Source organism: Eleginops maclovinus, chromosome 18 (assembly GCF_036324505.1).
Source record: "Eleginops maclovinus isolate JMC-PN-2008 ecotype Puerto Natales chromosome 18, JC_Emac_rtc_rv5, whole genome shotgun sequence".
Classification (NCBI taxonomy): domain Eukaryota; kingdom Metazoa; phylum Chordata; class Actinopteri; order Perciformes; family Eleginopidae; genus Eleginops; species Eleginops maclovinus.
Genome location: NC_086366.1, coordinates 18,416,344 through 18,441,972, shown reverse-complemented (window position 1 = coordinate 18,441,972; position 25,629 = coordinate 18,416,344). Strand labels below are relative to the sequence as shown.

General features: G+C 39.7%; 2 protein-coding genes across 5 annotated transcripts; both read left to right on the top strand.

Annotated features, from left to right (window-relative positions):
* Window positions 1-319: 319 nt before the first annotated feature.
* spartb (spartin b) lies at window positions 320-7,596 on the top strand. Of its 3 annotated transcripts, none has more exons than XM_063906399.1 (8): window positions 320-615; window positions 1,064-1,902; window positions 3,401-3,598; window positions 4,834-4,990; window positions 5,090-5,284; window positions 5,377-5,535; window positions 5,635-5,725; window positions 5,917-7,596. In XM_063906399.1, the coding sequence occupies exons 2-8, from the start codon at window positions 1,069-1,071 to the stop codon at window positions 5,942-5,944; spliced, it is 1,662 nt and encodes a 553-aa protein (XP_063762469.1). In that variant the 5' UTR covers window positions 320-615; window positions 1,064-1,068; the 3' UTR covers window positions 5,945-7,596. The 3 variants fall into 3 exon arrangements, with proteins under 3 accessions (XP_063762469.1, XP_063762468.1, XP_063762467.1); XM_063906398.1 differs by having other exon boundaries at window positions 321-700; window positions 6,472-7,596; XM_063906397.1 differs by having other exon boundaries at window positions 323-615; window positions 6,472-7,596.
* A 2,278-nt stretch (window positions 7,597-9,874) lies between these two features.
* LOC134879854 (serine/threonine-protein kinase DCLK1-like) lies at window positions 9,875-25,034 on the top strand. Of its 2 annotated transcripts, none has more exons than XM_063906396.1 (16): window positions 9,875-10,360; window positions 10,719-11,091; window positions 11,288-11,634; window positions 17,939-18,038; window positions 19,151-19,267; window positions 19,380-19,474; window positions 20,191-20,278; window positions 20,374-20,543; window positions 20,972-21,091; window positions 21,376-21,522; window positions 22,038-22,171; window positions 22,313-22,390; window positions 22,545-22,638; window positions 22,760-22,840; window positions 22,959-23,072; window positions 24,354-25,034. In XM_063906396.1, the coding sequence occupies exons 2-16, from the start codon at window positions 10,731-10,733 to the stop codon at window positions 24,558-24,560; spliced, it is 2,253 nt and encodes a 750-aa protein (XP_063762466.1). In that variant the 5' UTR covers window positions 9,875-10,360; window positions 10,719-10,730; the 3' UTR covers window positions 24,561-25,034. The 2 variants fall into 2 exon arrangements, with proteins under 2 accessions (XP_063762466.1, XP_063762465.1); XM_063906395.1 differs by having other exon boundaries at window positions 22,542-22,638.
* Window positions 25,035-25,629: the final 595 nt, after the last annotated feature.

Sequence of the window (25,629 nt, the reverse complement as noted above, 5' to 3'; positions counted from 1 at the left end):
GAGTATATAAAATGGTGAGTGTTTTCTGTCCTCCAGTGGCCACACTGAGGAACTGCAACGCTTAGGTCACTGTTAGCAAGTGTATTACTATCAGTTCTGCGTTGACCTTGATTTGATAACTACTGCAGTTTTTCACGGTTGCCAGTAGTAAGCAATACAACACAGTGATTCCGAGTTTACAGGGTCGACTGCTTGAGATGAGTGTGTTTCATGCATGTATTAAAATAACGTGTATTTAATCAAACCACCGTCCATGCCACCCTGATAGTATTGTATCACTTCCGGTGAATACTTTCACAATAAAACTTAAGTACAGACACGTTTGACGCACATCACGTTGCATGTTATGTTTTCGTGTTGAAGCAGATCATCGATACATCCTGTCACAATACTTTGGCTTTTTCAACAGTTTAGCGAGAAGTCTGTGAAACATCCCTTCTCTACATTAAGGGGAGTTGAAAAGGTCCATCGGCACGACCTAAACTTTACTTACAGACAGAGGCAGAAGTTAGCATTATTCGGTGGCTAGAAGGATCATTTTTGACAACTACGTAACGTGAGCTACAAGCTAACCGAGCTAATCAAGCTGTTTTTCTGAGTTTTTCTTTTACCGGGGTGAGTGGACTATGGATACCTTTAGCTCATGAAGGACCTTATACTTACAATAATTGAACGAGTGATATTATCGGAAATCCCAGTGGTATGTTTATGTTGCTCTTACCACTATCACATTATGGTGTCAGCCGTTGTCTGTGTGTTGGAAACTTAGCGTTACTTTAGAGACCTATTTTACAATGGATGACGCATCTAGGGGGATCAGGTATCATTTGTTGTAATTTGGTAATTTATTACAAGTTTTAAATTGTAAAATTACTTGTGAGTGTCAATGGGGTGCTCTTAACTCTGTGACCAACGTTAAGTAATCATTAGGTTATACATATCCGAATGTATAAGGACATATTTTAAATTCTAGGTAGGGTAAACATCTGCTCTTGTGCTGTCAATTCTTTACGTTAGTTCTGTAAGCCCATGTTTGGTTGGATGCTAATTGTACTTTTTTCAGAGGGAATGGAGAAAGCTAAACAAGATGCATTCGACAGTGCCAGACTCCAAGTGATCAAAGATGGCTATGAGAGGGCCTTTGAGTGCATAAATAAAGGACTGTCTGTAGATGAAGCCGGAGACAAGACACAGGCCCTGGAGCTCTACAAGCAAGGGAGGAAGCACCTCCTCAGGGCCATCAGTGTGCCTTCCAAGGGAGATGAGTGTGTCGGCAGCTCCTGGGCATCAGCCAGGCAGATGCAGCAGAAGATGCAGGAGACGCTGGACAACATCACCACTCGCCTGGCCATACTGGAGACCAGCTCTGACCTTGAATCTACACCTACACTGAACACTAGCAGTAAATCTGACCCTGATGTGGCAGACACGTCCAAAGAAGCACTCTACCCAAAACTTCCTTCCAAAAACAAGCCAGATCCACCAAACCAACTTTCTGCTAACAGCCAGACAGCAGGGGCTATAGGAGGCATGTCTGCCTGCAGTAGTAAGGGTCTCCCCCTCTCACCCACCAGACAGCCTGTGGGTCCAGTGGAGCAGCCTCCAGCTTACTCTCCTCAGGCAGCTGATGGCCACCTCTCTGTTTCATATGGGACAGATGCAGGGGAGATGTCTTTGGTTGGGGAAGAGTTCTACAGTCGTACGTCTAACTCAACACCATCTCCCCAAAGTATGGGTGAAGACGGAGAGGAGCTGATGTACATCCCTCATGGTGTACAGATATTCTATGTCACGCCTGAAGGCGAGGTGAGCGCCCCGTCGTACCCGGGCTACCTGCGGCTGGTGAAGTTTACCAGTGAACACTCCGACAGTATGCCACACCGCCCACCAGCTTTTCTGCAGGTAAAAGCAAATCAGTACACACACACACACACACACACACACACACACACACACACACACACACACACACACACACACACACACACACACACACACTAAAACGCACTTTGTTACTTAGCCTGAAATGAGTTGATAAGCCACCCTACATGACCATCTGATGCAATTAGCAGGAAATGTCATCACTGCCATGTCACCAGTCTGTCTCGTGCCCTTTAACCTGATTTGATAATACATTTGCTCGGCTCATCAAGATCTGTCTGACTATGAGTCATCAGCAGGAGGAGGCTGGTTAATGATCTCTGACCTACTATGATCACATTAATATTGTGATTGTTGTTTACTTGGTGACCTAAGCCCAATTGCTTTATGGATACAGTTTCATGCTTCCCGGAAATCTTGCATCAGCATCATAATTGGTACCTCACTCCTTACCACAGTAAATCAACTTCCTCTACATCAAGAAAACTTTGATAATCTTATGACTATTTGATTAAAAAAAAAAAGTATATTATTTTATATATTTGGCTAAAAGTAAAAACAACGTCAAAACGTAACTTTTATATTTATATTATAAATGGGCTATGTTTCTAAGCAATAAACATCTATGTACACCTCAGGAAATCCTACACAATTGCCACCGAAGCAGATCTAGTGCCTGAAATGCAGTGATACCAGAAAATAGTTTCACCTTTACAGATCAAAATCATCAGCACTATAATACATCTTACATTTAGGAAGTTTATTGTTTGTGTCAAAACAATTAGGTTTTTTCAAGGACTGCTTTATGCTATGCTATGTTATGCCCAGTCTACAGACAGTCAGTCCTTTCTAAGTCTATTTTTGTTTGTAAATCAGGAGCTCATAAGAAACAACTAAGTGATAAGATAAGAAAGTAAATGCAAACATGTCAGCTTGGGTTAAAAGACTTAAGTCAATGATACCGCTTTTACTTCATCCACCTTATCCTGTCTTGAGCAAATTTGTGTTTCTTTTTTTTTCATGTCAATGTTTTACCCTGCTGTTTAAAACCACCAATACACACGTGGATCATGGGACTGAAATTTGACTCTTCATTGGGGAATTTCCCAGTTGCTATTTCCATCCGTGACATCAGTGATTCACAATAGTGCAAGTAAATAAAGTAAACCCTGCTTACACTGTTGTGTCCTATAATCCTATTAGACATGCAGAGGGAGAGTGTGTCCTCTGGCGTCTCCTCTCCTACTGTTCACTGTTATGTACTATATAGGATCACACAAGATCAACTAGAAAATGAGCATATTGTGTCGTCTTTAAGCAACATCTTTTTGCAGAGCTTTATTCCCCCTATAACATTGATTTAATCCTTTATCCTTGATCCTTGATAAATATTGAAATAAATTGAAGTGTTGGTCTGATTTGCATCTTCCTCACATCCTTACGTGTAGTTATTTATCCTCACATTGCCCGGAGTTGCATTTTTTATTTCCTCGTACCTTTTTGTTTTGCTACCTGGCAGGTGTGTGACTGGCTGTATCCTCTCATGGCCGTGGACTCCCCTGTGTTGCTGTGTAACACTGGTGTGTTTATGTTTCCGGACATGATGGCGTCGGCTCCAGGTTATTATGTCGGGGTGGTGTTGTCCTCTGAGCTGCCTACTGTTCACAGAGAGCTTTTCCAGGACCTGCTGTCCCAGATGACAGATCTCAGGGTACAGGTCAGTGTGCAGACAGTTTTGCAACAGCACACACATTTGATATTCTTCGGGGAACAAATGCATTTGCGGCCAATACATCTGAATATAAAACATTACAGCAATTTTTTTTTCAAGCGGACCGAATGCTCAGAGAAATGATCCTTTGAAATGTTTTTGTACAGTTTTCACATCAAAACATGTTGTCATAAGTCACCACAGAATTACACAAAGCCTTTTTGCAAATCCTCTTGTGCCGGTCAGGGGTACAGAGAGCTATTTTAGGAAAATGAGACTCAAGTTAGAGTGCTCAACCACTATTGGTAGTTACAGGCATGTGACAGTGGGTGTATCTTCCTATTGGATAGTGTTTGAAAGCTGCGATCTCACATATCAGAATCTGGTTCATAGATTTTTCCTCACACAAACAGACACTTTTTGTTTGTAAACTCTGCCTTAAAATGCAGCTGTCAGTCCAGGCTGATGCATAGTGTGGCATAATGAAGCAAGTTAGCACTTAAGTCACTTAATAGCCTTCACTCTCCTCCTGCCATCACTGACACCTTCTGCAAATACTGCAGATATTTAATCAGTCCCTTCCATGAAAAACATTGAAGTTACTGCTTACAGCATGCTTTGAGGCATCATTGTTTTTGCCTGGCGTGAAACTCTTGCTCCTGCTTACTTCTGAGCTGGCACACATCTCCAAGTTAGCCCTGCCTCAGCATTGTGGGGATTTGAGAAAGGCAGGTGAGGAGAATTAATCAGTTATAATGCTCTTATCAGCAGCAGTTGGAACAGCTTCAGAGTTTCGGCTGAAAGACAAGTGCCAGTTCAGCCATGAAAGAGGTGGAGACGCTGGCTCAGATCAATGCGAAACAAGGTCATTTTTTTGATGCACGCAATCAGGCTAGTCATCTTTTCTGATGGACCTGATTCCCTGTCAGCAGAGAGTAGGCACTTTTGTGTTGTTTACATTTTTTAGGTCAAGTGGAATTTCTCAAATTTGAGCACAAAGGGAGACTGTTTCATGATTGCATAGAGACCTTTTAAAATGACTATTTGTTTGTGGCAAACAAAAGCCACATTGTAACTAAAGCACCGAATAATAAGAGGAGCTGTTGTGTGAATGTAGGGTTACTTGGAGACAAGCTTCTGGACGACAATGTCAGCTTTTAACTGACATTTAGGTTTTAATTTAAGCCCATATTGTCTTATCTTTATATTGCAGTAGTGAACCAATGTGTCTTTATAATCAGGCTCCAGAAGAAGCTGCAGAGACCATTAATCTCAGTCAGAAGGTGTCCATCGCTACGCCTCAGGAGACTGCAACAGGGGTCACAGAAGAGGATGAGAACGAGGAGGAGAAGGCTCTGCCTGAGTGGAGTGAAAAGGTGGCAAGCGGGATTCTGACAGGTGAGGAAGAACTGCGTCTTCCCCTTTGTAAAAATCTTAATGCTTCCGTTTGTTCACTCTTTGTTAGACTTGCCTTGTGTGATCCTGTTGTTCTCTCAGGTGCATCATGGCTAAGCTGGGGTCTGGTGAAAGGAGCTGAGTTCACAGGCAAGGCCATTCAAACAGGGGCATCTAAACTCCGGGAACACATCACCCCGGAGGACAAACCCACCCACGTCAGCCCCACAGTCAGCAAAGGCCTCCACGTAGCCAAGCAAGCGACAGGGGGAGCCGTCAAAGTTAGCCAGTTTCTAGGTGACTAACTCATCCCCAATTAGCATATTAAACTGACCGTCTGTGGTTATGTAACAGCGGACCTCTCATTGAGTAATGCTTTGTTACTACAGTGGACGGGGTGTGCACCGTCGCTGGCTGTGTGGGGCGGGAGTTGGCTCCACACGTGAAAAAACATGGAGGCAAGCTGATCCCAGAATCTATGAAGAAAGACAAGGATGGGCGTTCTAACATAGATGGAGCCATGGTGGTGGCTGCCAGTGGAGTGCAAGGTACATTTATCACATCACACATATCCATAATAGGACATTTTTGACAAGAGGTGTAATATAATATGCCCAACATGCATTGTGTTCTATGGTTTTGCTCAGGATTTGCGACTATGTGGACTGGTTTGGAAGTGGCCGCAATGAACATCACTACAAGTGTAGCATCAGAGACCGTGAGCACCGTAAAACACAAGTAGGTTTTCCCTTCCATTTTAAAGGACATGTCTCACCATGGCACATGCTTTAATATCAAGCCATACCAAACAAATTGCTAAACACTGCTTTCTTAACCGGTTTTGACGTGTATGTTGCATATGACCTCTTGCATCATACATGCAAAACCAAACCTGCACTCACTGTTTTATTTTATAATTTACTTTGCAGATTTAGGGGTCTACAAAAACATCTTTGACTCACCTAAAGAGAATAAGTGACATTTTTCCTAACTAAAGGAAGCTATTCAACTTGTTTCACCACTAATCACTAAGCACAACTTCTTTTAATGAATTGGCTGTTGCTCAAAGCTCTGTAAAATCGTTGATGCTATTCTAATTCACTGCCTGTGTGGCAATTCACTAGATGGTACTGCTTTTCAGTTATTCCTTTATGTTTCTAATGGTACTTTCCCAATTTGCAACTTTTCTGTCCTGCCTTAAATTTAAATCTTACAATATTCTAGGATTGTGTTTTAGTTGTATCACTGCATTAGCCCAAAACAAACATTCCCATCTGAATAAGTTATCATTTAATGGTTTCTTCATTAATTTAAGCAAATATCAATAATTTGGAGATTTTGGACTTGCATGGGTGTAATGCTCACATAACACTTAACATACACCATGGCCTCTTTGCATTCCTTGCACTGCTTACTAATTATTCTCAAATCCTCTGTTTCTCGCCTCGCTGTGACCTCTCAACTTAATCTAACTTCTGATGAAGGTACGGGGCTGCAGCAGGACAGGCCACAGACCACGCGGTCAATTCTGCCATTAATGTCGGTCGCACTGCCTTCAATGTTGACAACCTGGGGATCAAAGCTATAGTGAAAAAGACGGGCAAGCAGACGGCGCATGCCATTCTGGAAGACTACAAGTGTCTGGAAAAACCAGAGAGTGGGAAGCAAGTGGAGAAGTCGGGCAAATAGCTGGTATTAAACTGCCTTATTATCTCAGCAATGCCTTAAACTGTAATTCTATCAAATAAATCTATATTTAATTTTCACTATTTATAAAACATGTTCTGTGTTTAAAAGATAACTACTGTTATTTGAAGATCCTATAGTTTAATTCTCCTAAGCACTTTAATCTTTATGTAAAATGGACCTAAATGAAGAGAAACAGCTAATTATATAACCAAGATTAAGACATGATTATACAGTATGTTGATACACTGTAACATTGTATTATCAATTCACTTGAAGGATATCAGTTTAACTCTGCTCTTTATACTAAGACAGCACAGAACTGTGGACTTGGCACGGGAACATTTCCTAATCTTCGTAACACATCTGTGTATTTGAGTTTTTCCCTTATAGGGTGAGTGCAATTTATATACTTTGAATGAAGGATTAAAATCAATATCTATATTTATCTTCAGATATCACCCTATCAGACCAAAAAGTGTTTTCCCTGTGTTGTTTAAAATGAGAAGTAATCACTGCCTCTTACTGTGCCTGCAAACATCTAACTTTATGTAAAACTGAAGCTGTCTATACCAACATGTATTTTTGTTACACCGTCATTAAGTACCGGTAAGAAGATGTTGATTCATATAGAGTAGGGGTGACTCAAATGTTAATGACTACTGCAACTCTTACTAGTCTAGGACTATGAAACCTAGATGTGTGCTCTGCTACAGCATGAGGTGTGTTCTTCTGAACTCAGTTCTGTGAATATTGTTTGATATTAAATCTATATTTTATTTTAGTGGACGAAACCATTTAACAAGCTCTGAGCTTTGGTGTGATGATAACTTTGCAAACAATTTTTCTTTTTAATGATCCGATTTGTGCTCATCAAATCCAGCTTTAAGGTAAAAGTTGTTTTCAAGTGGCTTTCAGGTACTCTAGTTTAAATTGTCTGAAAAAATAAAAAAATTGACAAAAACGTGATAATTATTAGTTTTATTTAGTAGATTTGGGGAATCACAGCTAACTTTTTTTTTTTAATCTATGAGCAGGATATTTTTGATCAGTTCTTTTTAAATCAAGAAAATTATTTCTTGAATATTTTAGTCTAATACCTCCAGCTAATGTGTTACAACATGTATGTTTACAGGATCATACTAATGGTTTATTCTTTAAGTGTTCTTATAATTAGGAACATCCATCCATCCGTTTTCCACCGCTTATCCAGAGTCGTGTTGCAGGGAAAGCATTCCAGCAGATTCCAACATCAATGAAGGAAATTTCAAATATTTTTTTCTTTTTCTTGTTCAACCAGGGTCAGCGAGATCACAAGTTTGTGTACCAAGTTTGATATTAAGTCGAGATGGTACATATTCTGATTGCCTGACATTTTATTTTATTTTATTTCTTAAAATATTCAGTTAAAATTGTTCTGCAGAAAAATACAATATGTACTATAGATGAACAGTTATCTGTAACAAAGTCCATTGGACCTTGTTCTAGTGGTGTGGCTAAGGTTGTTACTGAAGTCTTTTGAGATGGACCATAGACTTGGTCAAAATTCACTGCAACAGGATCCACCGGGCCAGGAGTGGCATTCTATAGCAGAGACGAGTGTGACCCCATCGGTGTTTAAAGGGCGCTGCCAATCATTGTTGATGGGAAAGCACACAAAGTTGGGTTCATAAATGCAGAGGTCGAGTTGAACCAGTTATTTATCAGACTGAAATGAGGTAGAGAGAAATTGATCCTGTCACACTTGCAGCATTTGTCCCCGGGGACATGCCGGTTTGTCCAACAGTATTGGGGAAGGAGCATGCATGGAGGTCATGCAGTCAGCTGGAGGAAGCATTTGATCTTTTGCCAGAGGGTGAGTGCATATTCTTGAGACATGATCTGAAATTAAATGTAAACAAACTCTTACTAAGGCTCAGTCAATACAACTACATCAACAAACACATAATTACAAAGTAAAATAATAATCAGCTATATACCTTGCTGTTCTTCTGTGGAAAAGAAGTCCAGGTTGCCAACAATGTGCTTTTTCATCTAAACACCTTTAAATCAGGGACATTTTGTTTTGTTTCTTCTGTTGTCTTTGTATGTTTCCACTCACATTGTGCTCATCGTTATTGTATAGCTTTATAGACCTATGGAAAGTCAGATGTAAGTTGTGAAAATTATCCCAGCTAAAGATTGTCTTTCCTTATGCCAATAGGCAGCCAATTCGTCTTTGGACAGTGGCATACAGTAGAATAAAACCGTTGTTGCTTTACATTTGACTTAAGCAAGTAAAGGTGGAAAATATATAGTGCACTTGTCTTAGTCAAGTACATTTTCATAATGCCATATACATCAGGGGCTATCTTTAAAGCCCTAGAATCCTACTGCTCTGGTGTTGAACTGTTATAGTGGGTGATTGAAAACATAACATGCTAAAAGTTGTAAAAGTAAAGTAGAAGAAGAAAATCAATCTCAACAAGTTTGTCAATAGTTTTAATATTGTTATGCAATCTTATCAAATGAGACTTCTTTAAAATAACCTTCCGATTTTTGAGGATAAGAAATTTGCCTTTAGCAAGCCAGCTGGACAAAAGCCATATACTAAAGTAATTGTTTGCAGCAGGTTGTACACATTCAATAATGCTGATAGTCATAAAAGTAGACCCATTGCCACAGTCATGCAACTTTTGGCCTTGTAAAGGTTTAACAGTCAGCTGTTGCGTGTTGCTTTTGATACAAAAATACGTGAAATAACCAATCAGTTTGTCTTCTGCTGTTTATTGGAGCACGTGTTAAATGTGTCCTTTAACCGCTGATCACACTTATCCATGCCTCGGAGTGACTGAGCCAATTAATTACCATCACCTACACCTGTGTGGGATGGTCTCAAATAATGCCAGACACGTAGGCACATATGTGTATTGCAGTATTCAATCTGTAACCCCCAGCATGTAAACGCTACCCGCTCGGTCTTTTTTTTTTTTCGGATTTCTTATAGCTACATTTTATTTTAGCAGTGGAATCAACCGTGTGGCAAAACATTTGCTTTGAGTATTTGAAACTACGAAACAGCTACTACAGGCTTCAGCTATAGACATATACAAACTATATAAATACATAATAACTGAAACGTTAACACAATAATACAAAGTGAAACTTTTAATGTCAGAGCAGTGATTTATTATATTTGTTAGTCACCTTACACATAGCAAGTTGGCTAGATATAGCTTGCATTAGATGGTAAATATAGCCTTTTGCATGATGTTGAAAAATATGCTAAAAGAAAGACAGCATTTAACTCCTTGTACGTTTTTTAGTACATGCACGGCAATTGGTGATTGCTAATAAGTGGATTTGTTTTACTAAGGAATGAGGTTAAGCATGCAGGTCAACATGAACGCGCATCGTAAAAGTAATCACTCATGGAGGTTTCGGTGAGGGTGCGCGCTGATCGCAACGGGAACGCGCAATGCTGATGACGCGCAAGCATGCCGATGTAAATCACTGCAATGAGGGGCGGGTGGAGGACACCGGCTACAGCCCTGCCTCCAAGACACACGACAGGCAGGCAGAGCACCATCACAGGGGCAACAAAGGGACGCATGGTTCCTCTCAGGCATCAAATGAATAAATGATCCATTGAGACAAATTCTGCCTACAGAAAAACGACTTTTTTTTCCATCTGTCCTCACCTCAAAGGTAAGATATTGCACCAATTCAAGAAAGGATGTGTTCTCTATACATGTATCTGTTATTGTTTTAACAATGCATTAAGCCCAAAATCCTTGCCAGGCTTATATGTTTAATGTTGTGCTATCCACTGTAATAGCATGTTCTTTCATTGCTGTTAAGATTGATTTAAGGCACACCATGGACCATGAAATGGGTGTGACATGTTACTTCATAATGTGTGTGCGAGCAGCAGCAGCAAAGCTTGTATGCTATGTAATAGGAGTGTTTGACTGAGAGCTTAATTTGTCCCTGTATTTCATGAGTTCAAATTAAATAGCTTATTCTAATAGTAAGCATTTTCCCTGTTTCATTTATGGTGTGATAGCACTACGCAGTCATGGAGCTGGAGCACTTTGATGAGCGGGACAAGGCTCAGAGAAATACCCGCAGGGGCTCAAGAGGGAATGGGCTCCCCAGTCCCACTCATAGCGCTCATTGCAGCCTGTACAGAACCAGGACACTGCAAGCACTGACCTCAGAAAAGAAGGCCAAGAAGATTCGTTTCTACCGCAATGGGGACCGTTACTTTAAAGGCATTGTGTATGCCATATCTCAGGACAGATTTAGGTCTATAGAAGCACTCCTTGCTGACCTCACAAGAGCTCTGTCAGATAATGTGAACTTGCCACAAGGGGTTCGAACCATATATACCATTGATGGGACAGCAAAGATCACCAGCATGGACCAGCTGGTGGAGGGTGAGTGTTTCTTAAATGTATGTTTCTTTTACCAAAATGTGTGTGCAACTTCATCGGTTTTCTAGAGCATAATAAGTCAGTGTTACACTATCATGTAAGCTTTGCTTTTTATCCTTCATGTACTTTCAATTCATGTTCCATTACCTTTTGCCTGTGGGAAAATAGAAAACCATTTACTCTGCCTGGATTTTTTCAGGGGAGAGCTATGTTTGTGCATCCATAGAGCCCTACAAGCTGCTGGACTACACAAAGAATGTAAATCCTAACTGGTCACATGGTGCAAGGACGGCTGTGTCCATCCGTGATCCTCCTTCACTTGGTAGTGCCAAGGCTGGATCCCCAGAAACCAGGGAGAGCAAGGACTTTATTAAGCCTAAACTGGTAACCATTGTCCGCAGTGGAGTAAAGCCTCGCAAGGCTGTACGTATCTTGCTCAACAAGAAGACTGCACACTCCTTTGAGCAAGTCATGACTGACATCACAGACGCCATCCAGCTGGACTCTGGTGTCGTCAAAAGGATATATACTGTTGACGGCAAAATGGTAAGTGTTAAGTTATCATTTGCAGTGTATTTTGTGAACCTCCTCCTTTGAGACTAATATTCTAACAGTGCATTTGTTTTTGTTTTTTTGTGAAATCTTGGAACCAACAACTCTTTTTGAATTGAATGCAGATTTAAAACTATCAAATAAACTTTATATAATAATCATGTAACACATTCTTTCGCCCTTCCGCTGTCTGTGAATGACTTTCAGTGCTCCCATTACTCCAGGGAAGAAGATGGTGAAGTTTGTTCCACATTTGTAACAACAATTAATCAGAATCTTTTGAAAAAAAAACTTGATTTCCATAAATTGAAGAGAGGTTAACTGTCATAAAGCCCATATTGTAATTTGTTTAACAGTAAGGTTTTTTCTAAATGAAGCTTACTGTTTACAAATTGTTTGCATTTGAAAGTCATTAAGCAATACAACCGGAACAACCTTAAGTGCTCTATGAGAGTGCCTTTACATTACACTTTTTTTCCTACCACTGATAATTGATTTGCTCACATGTGGTCAGCTAGAAGTCAAAGCAGACTGGTATAACCTTAACCAATCTGTTGATCACAGCTTGGCTGTGTGTGGTAGATTAATTTGGTTGTGGAGACTGGTATTCTTCATTTAAAGTATAAAAGTTTTCCACAGTCATAGTTTGCACATTATTTTTGTGTTACTGCATCGTGCATTGAAACTTTACATAACAACAATGCATTTGAGTCAGATATGGAGTTTATCTAGCACATTGAGCCCACTTTATGGTTCATAGAAGAAATGTAACTATTCCTCTGTTCATGTCTCTGAGAATACCCAAAGAGAGAGAGACGGCCCAGTAGGTTCAAAGTCAACTGGGAATAATTGCTAAATTTGTTACGAGAAATGGGTTTCTAGGACTCGTCTTTTATTCCTTCTAAACTGTAGCACACTATTGCATTGTACCGGTATTCACTTAGGGAGTTAGTACCAGATGCACCTAAATAACAAGCTGCATGAATTTGATAAAACTAAGTGTGTGCATTATTGAATTGAACTTTCTAGAGAGTTGCAATTATTTACAATGATACATTTATAAGCAAATGCCTTGTTTCACGATATTGTACCACTACATTCAATTAAATCCTATTCTTCTGGATATTTTAAATTACAGGGGATGTGGATATTTATGGTCCGATATAAATAGACTTAAGTGGCAACTGCACATAGAGCTTACAAAACATCCCACCTAAAAAGTCCACTCTTTAACTAAACATAACAAGTTTATCACTTGCTCTCCACATTAATATCATATCCACTCACTACACTACGTTTCTTACTTTGATGGTTCCTATGGTGATGTGATTTCCTGAGCTGGTTGCTAAGGAACAGCCTCTGCGGCAGAGCGGTGCAGCAGTAATGTCAGGACTGTAGGTAGAGTGTGAAAAGGGCCATACATGCAGTGCTGGGTCTGTCAGCCTTCTTATGCACATGGCGGCAAGATGGAGCACATGGCTGAGGCATAATCTATCTGTTCTTTAATGGTGTGTAGAGGAACAACTGGGGATTTTCACATCAACAAACAAATCTGCTTACACTAATAGGAATTTAGGTATTTTATAGAAGCATTCATGGACATGAAGTTGCAATAGATCGAAGTGAGTTGTACAAAGAACATACCATTTTAACTTTTTTTCTATTCTGCATTTGAATCTCACCAGGTATCACCTTTTTATTACCTATTTAGTTTCGAAGTTTCAATGTCATCTATTTCTTTTCCAAATAAGCTGTTTCATGTGCTTGTGAGTGCACCTCTGTGCTGTAGTTTCTCTGTTATTTTTATTTATGTTTACTATTTGCCATGTTGAGACCCCAGATGGCCAAATCAGCACCCATTGGCATTAAAAGGCCCGTCTTCATGGGTGCTTAATCTTTGGTAAATGACCCGCTTGTGCTGTTGGTCCTGAGACAGTCATTCTGTGGAAAACAATTAATTCAGCCACATACTTCTTGTGTTATTGTATTTGCTGCAGTTTTAACCAAATAGTATTCATTTTTATTACGATAGAACATTCTGATGATTCTCATTCAGTCACAGTCACGTTTCTATTTGTGGATTTATTTAGCAGGTGGCTCAGTTCGATGACTGTGATCCTTGGCCAAATGGATAAAGCCATGGTCTTGCTAATGGCTGCTTTTAATAAACCTCACATGTTTGATATCTTAAAAAAACATTATCTCTGAGTAGTACATATTTATATGGTAGAGAGAAAACCAAAACATGATAGAGGAACAGATCTACATATGAGGCAAGAAAACATGCCATGGTCCAGCTGTTGAGCGTGGGATGGACCAGAATTTTTGTTGCATGAGGAAGTATGTTTGAGCAGATTCAAACCATGAAATTCTACTCCCTGCTATAAATGATGCGGTTCTGCGCAGTAATCGTGTTGTGCACTTCTGTGTTTACGAGTCAACACTTCTTATTGAGATGGATGTCAACACGGCCACTGTGGACAGAGCCTGGCTGGAGGCAGAGGACAACTTCTCAACAGTAAAATGATATATCACTAGATGGGATAAAACAGTCCAATATATTATTAGATCTTTGCGCATGTGTCAGCGAGAGATCCTTAAACTGAAGTTTTCCAATGTTTTTCTTCGGTTGACCTGACTGCCATTTCCTGGTTTGGTCTATATGTGCCCACAACAATCTCTTGAGACATAGATTTACAAAATTCTTGTACGAATGTCACGTAGTGAATTGTGTTTAGCGCTTTTCTTGTTTAATGAATTAATAATGCTATTAATGGTAATTATGTAAGTGTTACTTGCTTGTGGTGACAGAAAACATTCTCAAACTCTATTTTTAGATCTCACTGTAATAAAAGAGGAGAAAGAGGGATGGAGGAGATAAACAGGCTGCTTGGCTTTCCTCTCAGCTGCTGCTGTGACTGGGCTGTTAATCACCAAAAAATGAACATGCCCAGCATGGTTCTGTTAAATTTTGTGTAACGAAGAACATTTGATCCGCTTCTTGTTGTTGGAGGCTACCATTATGCTTGAGCTAAAGTGGAATTTGATGTTGCTTTTTAATTGTAACACTGCAGAAACATTAAAGCATTTCAAATGAGTACTGGGAGATATGTTCTTATGAAATCTATCATCTGTATTATTAATGCTAAAAATATGTGGGATAGTATTACTAATCATTATGTATTTTATTCTGAACTCGCATGCGGGTGTGTCTTTATGGATGCCTTAATAATGCTGACTTGCACTTCTTAAGGCAGCTATTACTCTTATCGGCCTTTTATAGTATCTGCAGTTTAGTCACATAATTCTGGAGCAGACATCCTTTAAGTCCTGTTTTATTCATGTCAGTGAATATGCAGTTTTATATCCTTTTGTTTTATTACTGAAAATGTTTAGATCCTAAAAAAAATGTACAGCATGCTCTCACATTGCACATTAGAGCAGCTCATGCAAATGAACTCGAATAATTTGCAAATTCCATATGAAGGGGAGACATGTTTGTCACTCACGTGTTGTGGGACACTGCTGTGTTTAGTCTTGCACTTCAAAGGGGAGATTCAGCACCCTGGAGAGGTCCACCTGTCCACTGGCAGAGGGGATGTTGTATTACCAAGCTTCTGTTTCTTCTATTGTCTTTACTCCAGATTTATTAACTTCTGAAGCATGCATACCTCACCCCATGTGTTTTTTCTTTAGGAGCAGCACACAGATAAAACCCTGCAAATCAATATTTGCACAGGATGCTCCCAGACTGCAATGAGGCTGCGTGCATGTGTGTGCGTTAGGGGGATGGTAGGCCTGATGGAGCTGCTGTGTCACTGAGCCAGCAGGCGTAAGAAATCAATATAAACCCACAGAGTCATGATTGCCCTAGTTATGCCATTCAATAACAAGTTTTATTTTTTCTCGCGTTTCATGCAAACACTATGTAATTACAATCCTACAATAATGGAAGGAGTCTCTGTCTGTCTCAACATTTGCCTATTGCTTGTTTTTTTGTTTTTTTCATATTAGACTAAGGAGAGACATTAGGAGTTATAGCAGGTGTCAATCCCCAAAGACCTGAAGCCAGATTTCAACCCACATCCTCAGTGTGAAAGGTTGCCTAGCCTTAAGGATTTCTATTGTCTGTAGTTTGTACTGACCAGTGCTCCACATAGGAACTGACAGGGAATTTCAAAGCAGCCGTCTGGTCTCCTTGGCAACAGCTGTGCAGGTCTCCTCCCTTTGCGATCTCACACTCTTGGAGGAGGGGGAGGTGGTGGGATGTCAGAGTGGGCCCCTTTCTAAGCAATTTTTAGCAGTGGTTAGGGTTTGATGGGGGAGCAACCTCTGATTGATTTATCAGTAACCAGCAGAAAAAAATCCTTCCTTTGCTTGGTGGATAATCCAGCGTTTCCTTATTTACGTTAAAAATACACTGCCCGGCCAAAAACAAGGTCCCAAGCCTGTGGGGGGCAGTGCTATGATCTGAGGTTGCTGCAGTTGGTCTGGTCTAGGTTCAGCAACGTTATGCGCCCAAAGAATGAGGTCAGCTGACTACCTGAATATACTGAATGACCAGGATATTTCATCAATGGATTTTTTCTTCCCTCAAATTGTGAAAGAGTGGTTCAGGGAGCATGAGACATCATTTTCACACATGGATTGGCCACCACAGAGTCCAGACCTGAACCTAATTGAGAATGTTTGGGATGTGCTGGAGAAGACTTTGCACAGTGGTCCGAATCTCCCGTCATCAATACAAGATCTTGGACGAAAAAGTAATGCAAGACAGAAATAAATGTTGTGACATTGCAGAAGCTTGTGGAAACGATGCTGCAGCGAATGTGTCCCGTAATCAAGGATAAAGGCGGTCCAACGAATATTAGTGTGACCTTTTTGTGGCCAGGCAGTGTATGACAGCTGCATATGCTAATACCATTATTACTACTAATACTACACTACTGATGATGATGATGATGATGATGATGATGATGATGATGATAATAATAATAAAGTCCATTAGTAATTTATCTTGGGCTTAACAGTTTGGTTAAAACACATCAATCATAACTCATGAAATTATTAATGAAAATGTAATGAATTGTCTTTATTGTTGACCACTTTAAATTGGATATTTCTTCTAAAACCTGAGATCTAACAATGAAAAAACTGAATATTTCCACAATCATAACTTAGGAAGATGGAACCATGACATTTAATAAATGGTTAGAGGGCAATCTGGTTGACGGACTCGGGTGGCTTTCTTGTCTGTGGTTCGCTGCGCTGTCTAAGCACTTACGTCATCTTATTAGACTCATGCTGACCTCCATGTTTTTTCAATGATAGTGTGTTTACCTATTAGGTGTTTGCAATTGTCCGTCTTGATTTTTCAGTTTACCTACAATCTTTGATTAACTCAATACCAACATTTAACATAAACTATTTCGATTTTTAGCATTATAATTTGAGACAAGATAAATATCCACTTAATAAATAATATTAACTTGCGATCACAGGTTTGCTGATACATGTTTTGCTGCTTCCATCCCCCCTGTAGAGGAAATTAAAACATTTTCTGGCGTAATGCTGCAGCTAAGCACATCAATTACGCTTTTGAGGAGAAGGCCAGGACTCCATCAGCATCTTCATTTATTTATGACAATGCATTTACTGTGATGGGCTTCTGTCTTAATGAGAGCAGCAAATGTAGGCTTGGTCATCTACTACTCTCTTCGTAGAGACAGGGTATGCTAACATCCTTTCTTAAACATCAAAACCATGTCCTTGCTTAAGGTAATATTACACTTTTTAACAAATAATGTATTACAATTTCAGAGGTTTTAGGTTATTTTGTGGGTTGTGTTATTTATGCCACCACAGACTTAATAAAGAACATGCTCAATTTGAGGAACAATATGCTTGCTGTGATTGGTTGATTGACTTTATGATGAATAAACTAAAACTACACAGAACAATTAAACAAATCTCTCACAAGTGATGGAAACAGCATTGTCACGGTGTACTGAATACAATCGAACTGGTCTACTAGGAGCTTTTCTTTTCTCCGTTGTTACCCTAGCAACATTCCCATTTGCAGTCAGGCCAATAAACCAGACACTGTTGGATCCACCTGGTAGGTGTTTTTGTGGGAGATGGTCTTTAATTCACACAGTAAGACCACTTCATACCCATCAGTTTGTGAGGAAAATCAGGAGTCTTTGGAATGAACACAGAGCAATATCACTGGAAAGTACACATATGTCGAACTTGAGTTTTTTCTATGTCTAAGAGAATGAATCTCCATCTTCACCAGGTGTCCTGCCTTCAAGACTTTTTTGGGGACGATGATATATTTTTTGCCTGTGGCCCTGAGAAGTTCCGCTATCAGGATGACTTCAACTTGGAGGAGGGTGGTAAGTGTTTTCTTTATGATTCACCTTTTCACTACACGATTACTAGGCTTGATAATTCACTATAATCATACAGCGATATCTAAAACAAAAGACAATAAAACAATTCTAAAAGGTGTTTTTTGTCAAACAATTTATCTTTACTGTACATTTTGTCTCTGATAAATTATTGAAACTGATCTGTGTGTGTGACCTTTGGGAGGGGGGGGTGACAAAGCTTAACTGTTACTGAAAAGAATGTGAATAATTTAGGAGGCGCTGGATATTTACACATACTGTGAAGGTTTTTAAGCCGTCCTCCTTTGAAACCAAATACACTTCTTCTTAATATACTAAACACCTCAAACTGCTGTTGTGGTGCTTGCAAGTTTGTACTTATTTGTCAATGTATTCAATTGTGATTAGTGCTTCTGCTCATACTGTTAGAAGCACTACCAATACACAAAACAAATTGTTACCACCTTGTTGCCTGTCACCTTTTTTCACTTAAAAAAATCTTTGTCTAAAATAAAGAACCAGCTCACGTGAACCCATAAACTGGAACTCTAATTGCAAAACTTAGCATATAAAAAACCCACTTATAACTGAAAGTGTGGTAGATTAGCCTCCTCTTAATGGGCTACTGCTTAAGCACATATGTTATGCTTGCAGTTGTTGTAGTGACAGTTTGAATAAAATACAACATTTTCTTCAAATTGAAGACAAACTATATGAAGGCCTGTAGTGACTCTAATATACATAATTCACCGCCATTATTATTATTATTATTATTATTATTATTATTATTATTATTATTATTATTATTAACTTGACCTAGTTTTACTTATAGTTGTGGAACTAAGAAAAAGAGAGGATGTCATCACTCGTATTTTGTGGCTTTAAGGCTGGTCCTGAAAGAAAGCAGTCCTTATTAATCTTCTTGTATAATACCTACACACCTATTGTGTGTCCGCAGTATTTGCCGCTCTTGTTCAACACCTTTTATTACTCATCTTTCGACTTTTTCTGAAACCAAAAGAACTTGAGTGACTCCAGCAGATTGAACATTGTGAGGAAGCCTACTATTATGTGGCAAGATGTTGCTCCAGCTGTTTTTATATTTGTCTTTTTTATAGAGTGCCGGGTCGCAAAGTCTGCCTCATATGGCCGGCTCCCTTCCGGGCATGGTCTCTCCTCCCCAAGAGTTGGTGGGATGTCCCGCAGAAGCAAGTCTCCATCATCCACTGGTTCAGGTGTGTGTGTGTGTCTGTCTGTCATGTCTTTAGAGTGTTCTTAAAGTATATTTTAGTTTACGCTACAGTATTTCCTTACGATGCTAATTGTTGGTTTTCAAATTATGATCAGCAAATGGCACTGCAGGCAGTCAGCTGTCCACACCTCGATCTGGGAAGTCTCCTAGCCCATCTCCAACAAGTCCAGCTAGCCTTCGAAGACGACGGGTAACAATACATTTTCATTTAAATAAGTTAATGTCCTTAAGATTTATTTTATATTATGTCCAACATTTTATCAGATAATCTTTGGTAAAGGAGTACAAAAATTGTCTTCAACAATGAGTAATATTTCAGGACACTGATTTAAACAGAAACGTTTTAATATATAAATGGGTTTATATGCCTCTCATTCAGAATATGGTAAATATACATTAACCTCCTTGCTGTTTGTAACTGAGTGTTATATGTTTTATAGAGGTGTCTCAGGTTTGGTTTGTGTTTGTTCATGTATAATAAAGCTTCAGAGCTACCTTTTTTTTGTAATACAATTTAATCCCAACTGCAGCAGCACATTTTCCCTGTGATTATCACAGATCTGGGGAGAACAAACACATCTTGAGACTGCATAGCACAGTCAACTGAGGAGAGAAATCCATTTATCAGGGATACCATCATTAATTAATCATAAGGCTGTCTGGGGTGGGTGTTGTGGCTGTGGCAGAAGATATTCATTTCTTTTAATCCATTTTGGAACCACGTGCCAGTCTTTATGCAGGTAGAACGGTTGGTTTAAGGTTTCACCACACTTACTAGTACTCATAGGCTTTGTGTAAACTGTCTGTAATCCCATTTTTAAACGCTATATTTTCTCTTAAGTTTGTAAGACGAGTGCATCAGTGTGTCTTTCATTCTCAATTACATGGATGTCTCTTTTTTTCCAGGGATCTCAACACAGTGGCTCTTCTCTCTCTTTAGCTTCCACTAAGGTTTGCAGTTCAATGGACGAAGGAGATGGGCTCAGCAGTGAAGGTAGGACTCTGACTAATAATAACAGATTGTAAAAAGACTTTCTAAGTGTTGACCGGGCTAGTTTCCATAGATTTTCATTTTTTTCCCCCCTTCAGCTGAGCCAGTGGATGAGTGTCCCTCAGTCCCTGCGTCCATCGCGGAGAGGTACAAAGTGGGGCGGACATTAGGGGACGGAAACTTTGCCGTGGTCCGAGAGTGTGTGGAGAGATCTACTGGAAGGGAGTATGCTCTGAAGATCATCAACAAAGATAAATGCAGGGGAAAGGTGAGCCTGCCTCTTCATCTGCTGAAGCGTTCATTATCACACCTCCAAGTTTGACCTAAATCATTTTCAAGAGGGTTTATATTGTGGACTATGTTAATAGAGTTTAGTTTTGGACTCAATTGTGTTATTGTCTTCATTAGTCAGCAGATGGTGCTATCTCCTCTGGGACAATAAATATGTATAACTTTTTCAGTAAAAAAAAAACCTCATGAACCCTAATTTAAATATACATTCACATTTGTTATCTGTTTCTAAATTGGTTTTGCAGAAGATCGAGTTTCCCCACGGGGATTAATAAGAGTCCATCTTTTTTATTTGATCTGAACTAATGGCAAAAGATGCCTTACCATTGTACATGTCTCAGATATGCATGTTTATACATTTGTTGTTTCCCTATACAGTGTTTATAAATGTTCTTTGTTACCCAGGAGCACATGATCCAGAGCGAAGTGTCAATCCTTCGGCGTGTGAAACATCCCAACATAGTACTCCTAATTGAGGAAATGGACACCTATAGTGAGCTCTATCTTGTAATGGAGTTGGTTAAGGTACTGCTCATTGGGTAATTCTTACAAAGGAATGTCAAGCTAAATAAGTTTTAGGGCCCATTGTTAATGTTTTTAATCAATGTGTTTGTTCTATCCAAATTATTATTTGTTTTTTATTATCTGTTTTTTAGCATAACTTTATGATAGTCATATACTGTATATATTATATATCATATACATGGATTTAACTTGATTCCTGTTAATGGCTAAACCATTTAACATTGTTGAAAACTAACAACAGGTACTGTTTCACATCCTAATAACGCTCTATAAATATTCTCCAGGGCGGGGATCTTTTTGATGCTATCACCTCCTCAAACAAATACACAGAGCGAGACGCCAGCTGTATGCTGTTCAATCTGGCAAGTGGCATCAAGTACCTCCACAGCCTCAAAATTGTCCACAGAGACATAAAACCTGAAAACCTGTTGGTGAGTATGCCTCTTCAAAGACGCAGTGAGGCTGCATTGCAAAGACATCCCCTCTTCAAACCCAATAGATCAAACTTGCCTTTTAGTTTTTTTTTTTCTAGGAATATTTTTCATGCAACTTTTTGGTGTGTAATTTTAGTCTGTTATTACAAGCTTGCATTTTTATCTAACAAAAACATGAAAATTATACACCTATAAAATACATATGTGCATCTAACATTATAAAATGTGTACATTTCTTTACAAAAGCTCTTTACAAAGCCATTTTCTGTATCACTGTGGTAATTTGGACCCCGGTTTGTAACACATCTGCTCTCTGAAGTCTGATCTATCTGGTAAATAATATTGAAGAAGCAGAAGATCTAAGATTTTTTTTGTCAATGAATGCAGTTAGTAGTTTCATCAGCAAATTGAAATTCAAACAAGAGGTTCATCTCACTTTGAGGTCCTTAATGTAATATTTGTCCTTTTTGCTTATGGCTTCTTCCTTACTCCTTATTGTGTGTTTTTAACAGGTATTTGAACACCAAGATGGTAGTAAGTCTCTGAAGCTAGGTGATTTTGGCTTGGCTACCATCGTCAACGGGCCCCTCTTTACTGTGTGTGGCACGCCTACCTATGTAGCGCCAGAAATAGTGGCTGAGACCGGGTGAGTCAGAGGCATTTTCTGAAACATAAGTAAGGCATGTGCTTTTCATGTCAAATGACCAGTACAGTAACTGTTGTGGACTTGTGTTACTTGCAGAGGTTCTTTGTCTCTGATTCCTGTTATATTTTTACTCAATTACAGATATGGCCTCAAGGTTGACATTTGGGCAGCTGGTGTGATCACTTACATACTTTTGTGTGGCTTTCCACCTTTCCGTAGGTATGTGTTCCTTTCAGGAGGATTAATTCGATTTTTGATGTGAACCTGATTCACTGAATTAATGACATTTAATAAAAATATATATCAGGTTCTAGGCTATTATGTGGAACTTAGTTTGAGCTTTATGGGATACATGTTTTATTTACTACAGCAGTGGTGAAGATCAGGAGGCCCTGCTTGAACAGCTTTTGAAGGGTCAGCTGGATTTCCCGGCACCATACTGGGACAATGTGTCTGACAATGCCAAGGTGTGTGTGTGTGTCTGTCCTCATCTGCCAGCGTTATGCTCCATGTGAAACACCAGAATACTGTTGTCTCATGCTAGCATTGCGTGTCCAGTATAATAATGCAGCATGTCTTTTTATTTAGGCTCTGATCACTTTGATGCTTCAGGTAGAAGTGGATCAGAGATGCACAGCTGCGCAGGTGCTCGATCACCGCTGGGTTAATGTAAGTTCAGTTTTTTCACATTTGAACCAGAATCCCTTGTTCACAAACGGTATTGATAAGGAGTGAAGTACGGGGCAGCAGGTGGACTTTCTGAAACTTTGTTCTTTGAATGCTCCAGGATGATGGTGTGTCAGAGAATGAGCCCCAGCTGCCTGTGGCTGGCAAGATCAAGAAACACTTCAACACCGGGCCCAAGCTCAACAGCACCGCAGCAGGAGTGTCAGTCATTACAGTAAGCAATGATCTGCGGCCCTACACACAGACGCGGCATGAAGCGCTGCATGAGTAGACTTTTTTCTTTTGCGAAGATTCTTTGGATCTTATTCAAAATGGAAAAAACACATTTTGAACCACTGGTGGTCATGCTTATTCCCTTAAGTGTGCAAATGCTTTTTATATTTATCTGTAAGCTGTCATTACACATCCAGTTGTACCTTACAGTGTCTGTTTCTGCAAAACAGCAAATTAATCCACTACTCATCTCTGTATTTTTATTTAGTGACCTCTTGGCTATATTCTGTGTATCCATCAGTCCATCCATCTGCCTCTTGCTGCCAGGCCTTGCTGTGTGTGGCAGGTGTGTGGCCTTGCTGGCCTTTCATCCTCCTCCTTTAGATGGACTGTCAGCACCTTTTTCAGTAGATAATATTTCTTAAATAGTTTTAAAACTCAGCTTGATTTTTACAATTAATTGGCAGAAATGTAATCAATTTGCTTACCTTGGTAATGCCTGCCAATCATAATGGGCATCAGTTGCACTCCTGTCTCTGTCAGTTGGCACTGACATTCTCAGTTTCTTTCCTTTCAAACACAGCTGTTAACTGACTAAAGTTTAGAGTTGTGCACCTTAATGCTACTCAGGTCATTGATGCTTTGAGTTCAAGGTGTTCCTCTGAGTTGCGCTAATCTCTCTCTGCTCAGCTGAACGAGGACTTGACCATCCAGAGGTCAGGGTCTTTGGACCACTACCAGCATCCAGGAATGTACTGGATAAGGTATGACAAAGCGTAGTGCAAATATGCAGTGCTTCCATGATAAAAGTGCTGGCAGTCTTCATTTCCCATCCACCAAGGACTTTGACCTATTGCCCCTTAAGGTAGATCTTTTCCCGCCTCACCTCGCCTCTTCTTTACCTCTCAAAATCCATCACTCAATCACATTCCTTCGACTCACCAGTGCTGTGGCTGTTTCCTCTCCTTTGCTCATGCAGTTTACTTTATTTAGCTGTATCAAAGATGTCACACACCTGACCTTTTACAATGTTTTTGCTTTGTGTTGCTTATTATGGTTTTTTTTTTAGTGCTGCACTAGAGTGCTGTTCCACAAGATTAAGTTAAACTTTCTGTCACAAGAAGTTTAACTTTAACAAGTGAAGTAAATGCAGCTTTCTGGAGACAATTGCATGCAAACATTGGCTCATTTAACATTTGCCAAGTGTCTCATTGGTGGTTAATACTCCTCATCGTCGTGGTCTTGTAGAGATCTTAATAGCTGCTGTGTCACCCTCTCTCAGACCACGCCACTTGATAAGGAGAAGCAAGTTTTCCGACGAAGACGCAACCAGGATGTGAAGCTCTCTCCTCACCTACCACGCAGTATGGGTGCCGGCGCCTCACGCAGTGCCAACCATGGCCTCTCTGTCGCCGAGTTAACCCCTGAGTCTGAAGACTATTCCCCGGGTTCAGCTGGCACTGTCCGTTCACCCATCTCTCCGTTCTAACAGCCTAAAGAGGCCAAAGCACTGTCCACCCTTACATGGAGAAATGTGAGCCGGTGAAGTGCAAAACTGAAAGACCCAACAACGGGCTTACTCTTATAACTTGGACATTCTCACACTGCATACCTGACCTGTACCCGTTTAGTGTTTTGTTCATAAGATACATGGATTGAGTAAGATAAGAGACAAATGAGTCTTTGGATCAAAGAATATGCCGTAAGAGCATGCAACGATTTTAAATACAGCCCCCAACCCCTTTCAAAAAGTTACCAAACTGCTAAAGTCTTTTTTCTATGCAGCATGTAGTGGTTCATTGTAGTACTTTAGAGCCCTCTACTGGTCTATATTATGTACTGCAGGAAATACATTATACATGAATGGGAGTTGTAGTTTCTAAATATTATAGTACATCATTTTTGTGACGGTACATTTGACTTATCCTGGTTTGAACACAAATAAAAAAACCTCTAAATGTGACATTGACTGTAAAAGTCACCTTTCCTGCTGTGCTGTATAACATGTTAATTACACCGTACAGTACAGCAGTACTAGACACAAAGTTTAAGAGGACTTAAGGAACTTAAAAAACCTGTTGCTATAGTATACCATAAATATTATCTGTATTGAACTTTTTTTTTTGTGTGTGTAGGACAGATGTCCTCCTGCCACCCAGTAGCATGACTCTTTAAGAGAATTGAGGGCGCTAATGTTCAAATGTTGATGGTTCAGCTCACCTGGGCTCTTCAGAATGATTATCGAAACAAATATATTTGTTACCCGGTCTGTGAGAGTGGTTGTGATTCAGTGGTGGTACAGATGAATGTCTGTGATGTGTAGTTGGTAGTAAGTGCATGTTTAAAGCTTTGCCTTGGCACATATGGATTCAAGTGCAATTAGGTGCGTTGCTCTAAAAGTGCAGTAACAAATTACTCCTACCAATAAGTGAGAATGGATCTGTTGCTGGTATTACTGGCAACCAACTGACTCGCCTCTCTATAAGATGGGAGCAATTGGCACCTGCGCAACATTTTTTAATTTTTTTAACAGGTTAAATGTTGGTAAACAACAGTGC

What these genes read in the sequence shown, in the direction of transcription:
- spartb (XM_063906398.1), top strand. Translation starts at nt 1,069, where the DNA reads ATGGAGAAAGCTAAACAAGATGCATTCGACAGTGCCAGACTCCAAGTG. An exon ending in GCCCACCAGCTTTTCTGCAG is followed by an intron (nt 1,903 to 3,400) that starts GTAAAAGCAAAT and finishes GCTACCTGGCAG; the next exon opens with GTGTGTGACTGGCTGTATCC. An exon ending in TGACAGATCTCAGGGTACAG is followed by an intron (nt 3,599 to 4,833) that starts GTCAGTGTGCAG and finishes CTTTATAATCAG; the next exon opens with GCTCCAGAAGAAGCTGCAGA.
- LOC134879854 (XM_063906395.1), top strand. Translation starts at nt 10,731, where the DNA reads ATGGAGCTGGAGCACTTTGATGAGCGGGACAAGGCTCAGAGAAATACC. An exon ending in CATGGACCAGCTGGTGGAGG is followed by an intron (nt 11,092 to 11,287) that starts GTGAGTGTTTCT and finishes GGATTTTTTCAG; the next exon opens with GGGAGAGCTATGTTTGTGCA. An exon ending in CTTCAACTTGGAGGAGGGTG is followed by an intron (nt 18,039 to 19,150) that starts GTAAGTGTTTTC and finishes TCTTTTTTATAG; the next exon opens with AGTGCCGGGTCGCAAAGTCT.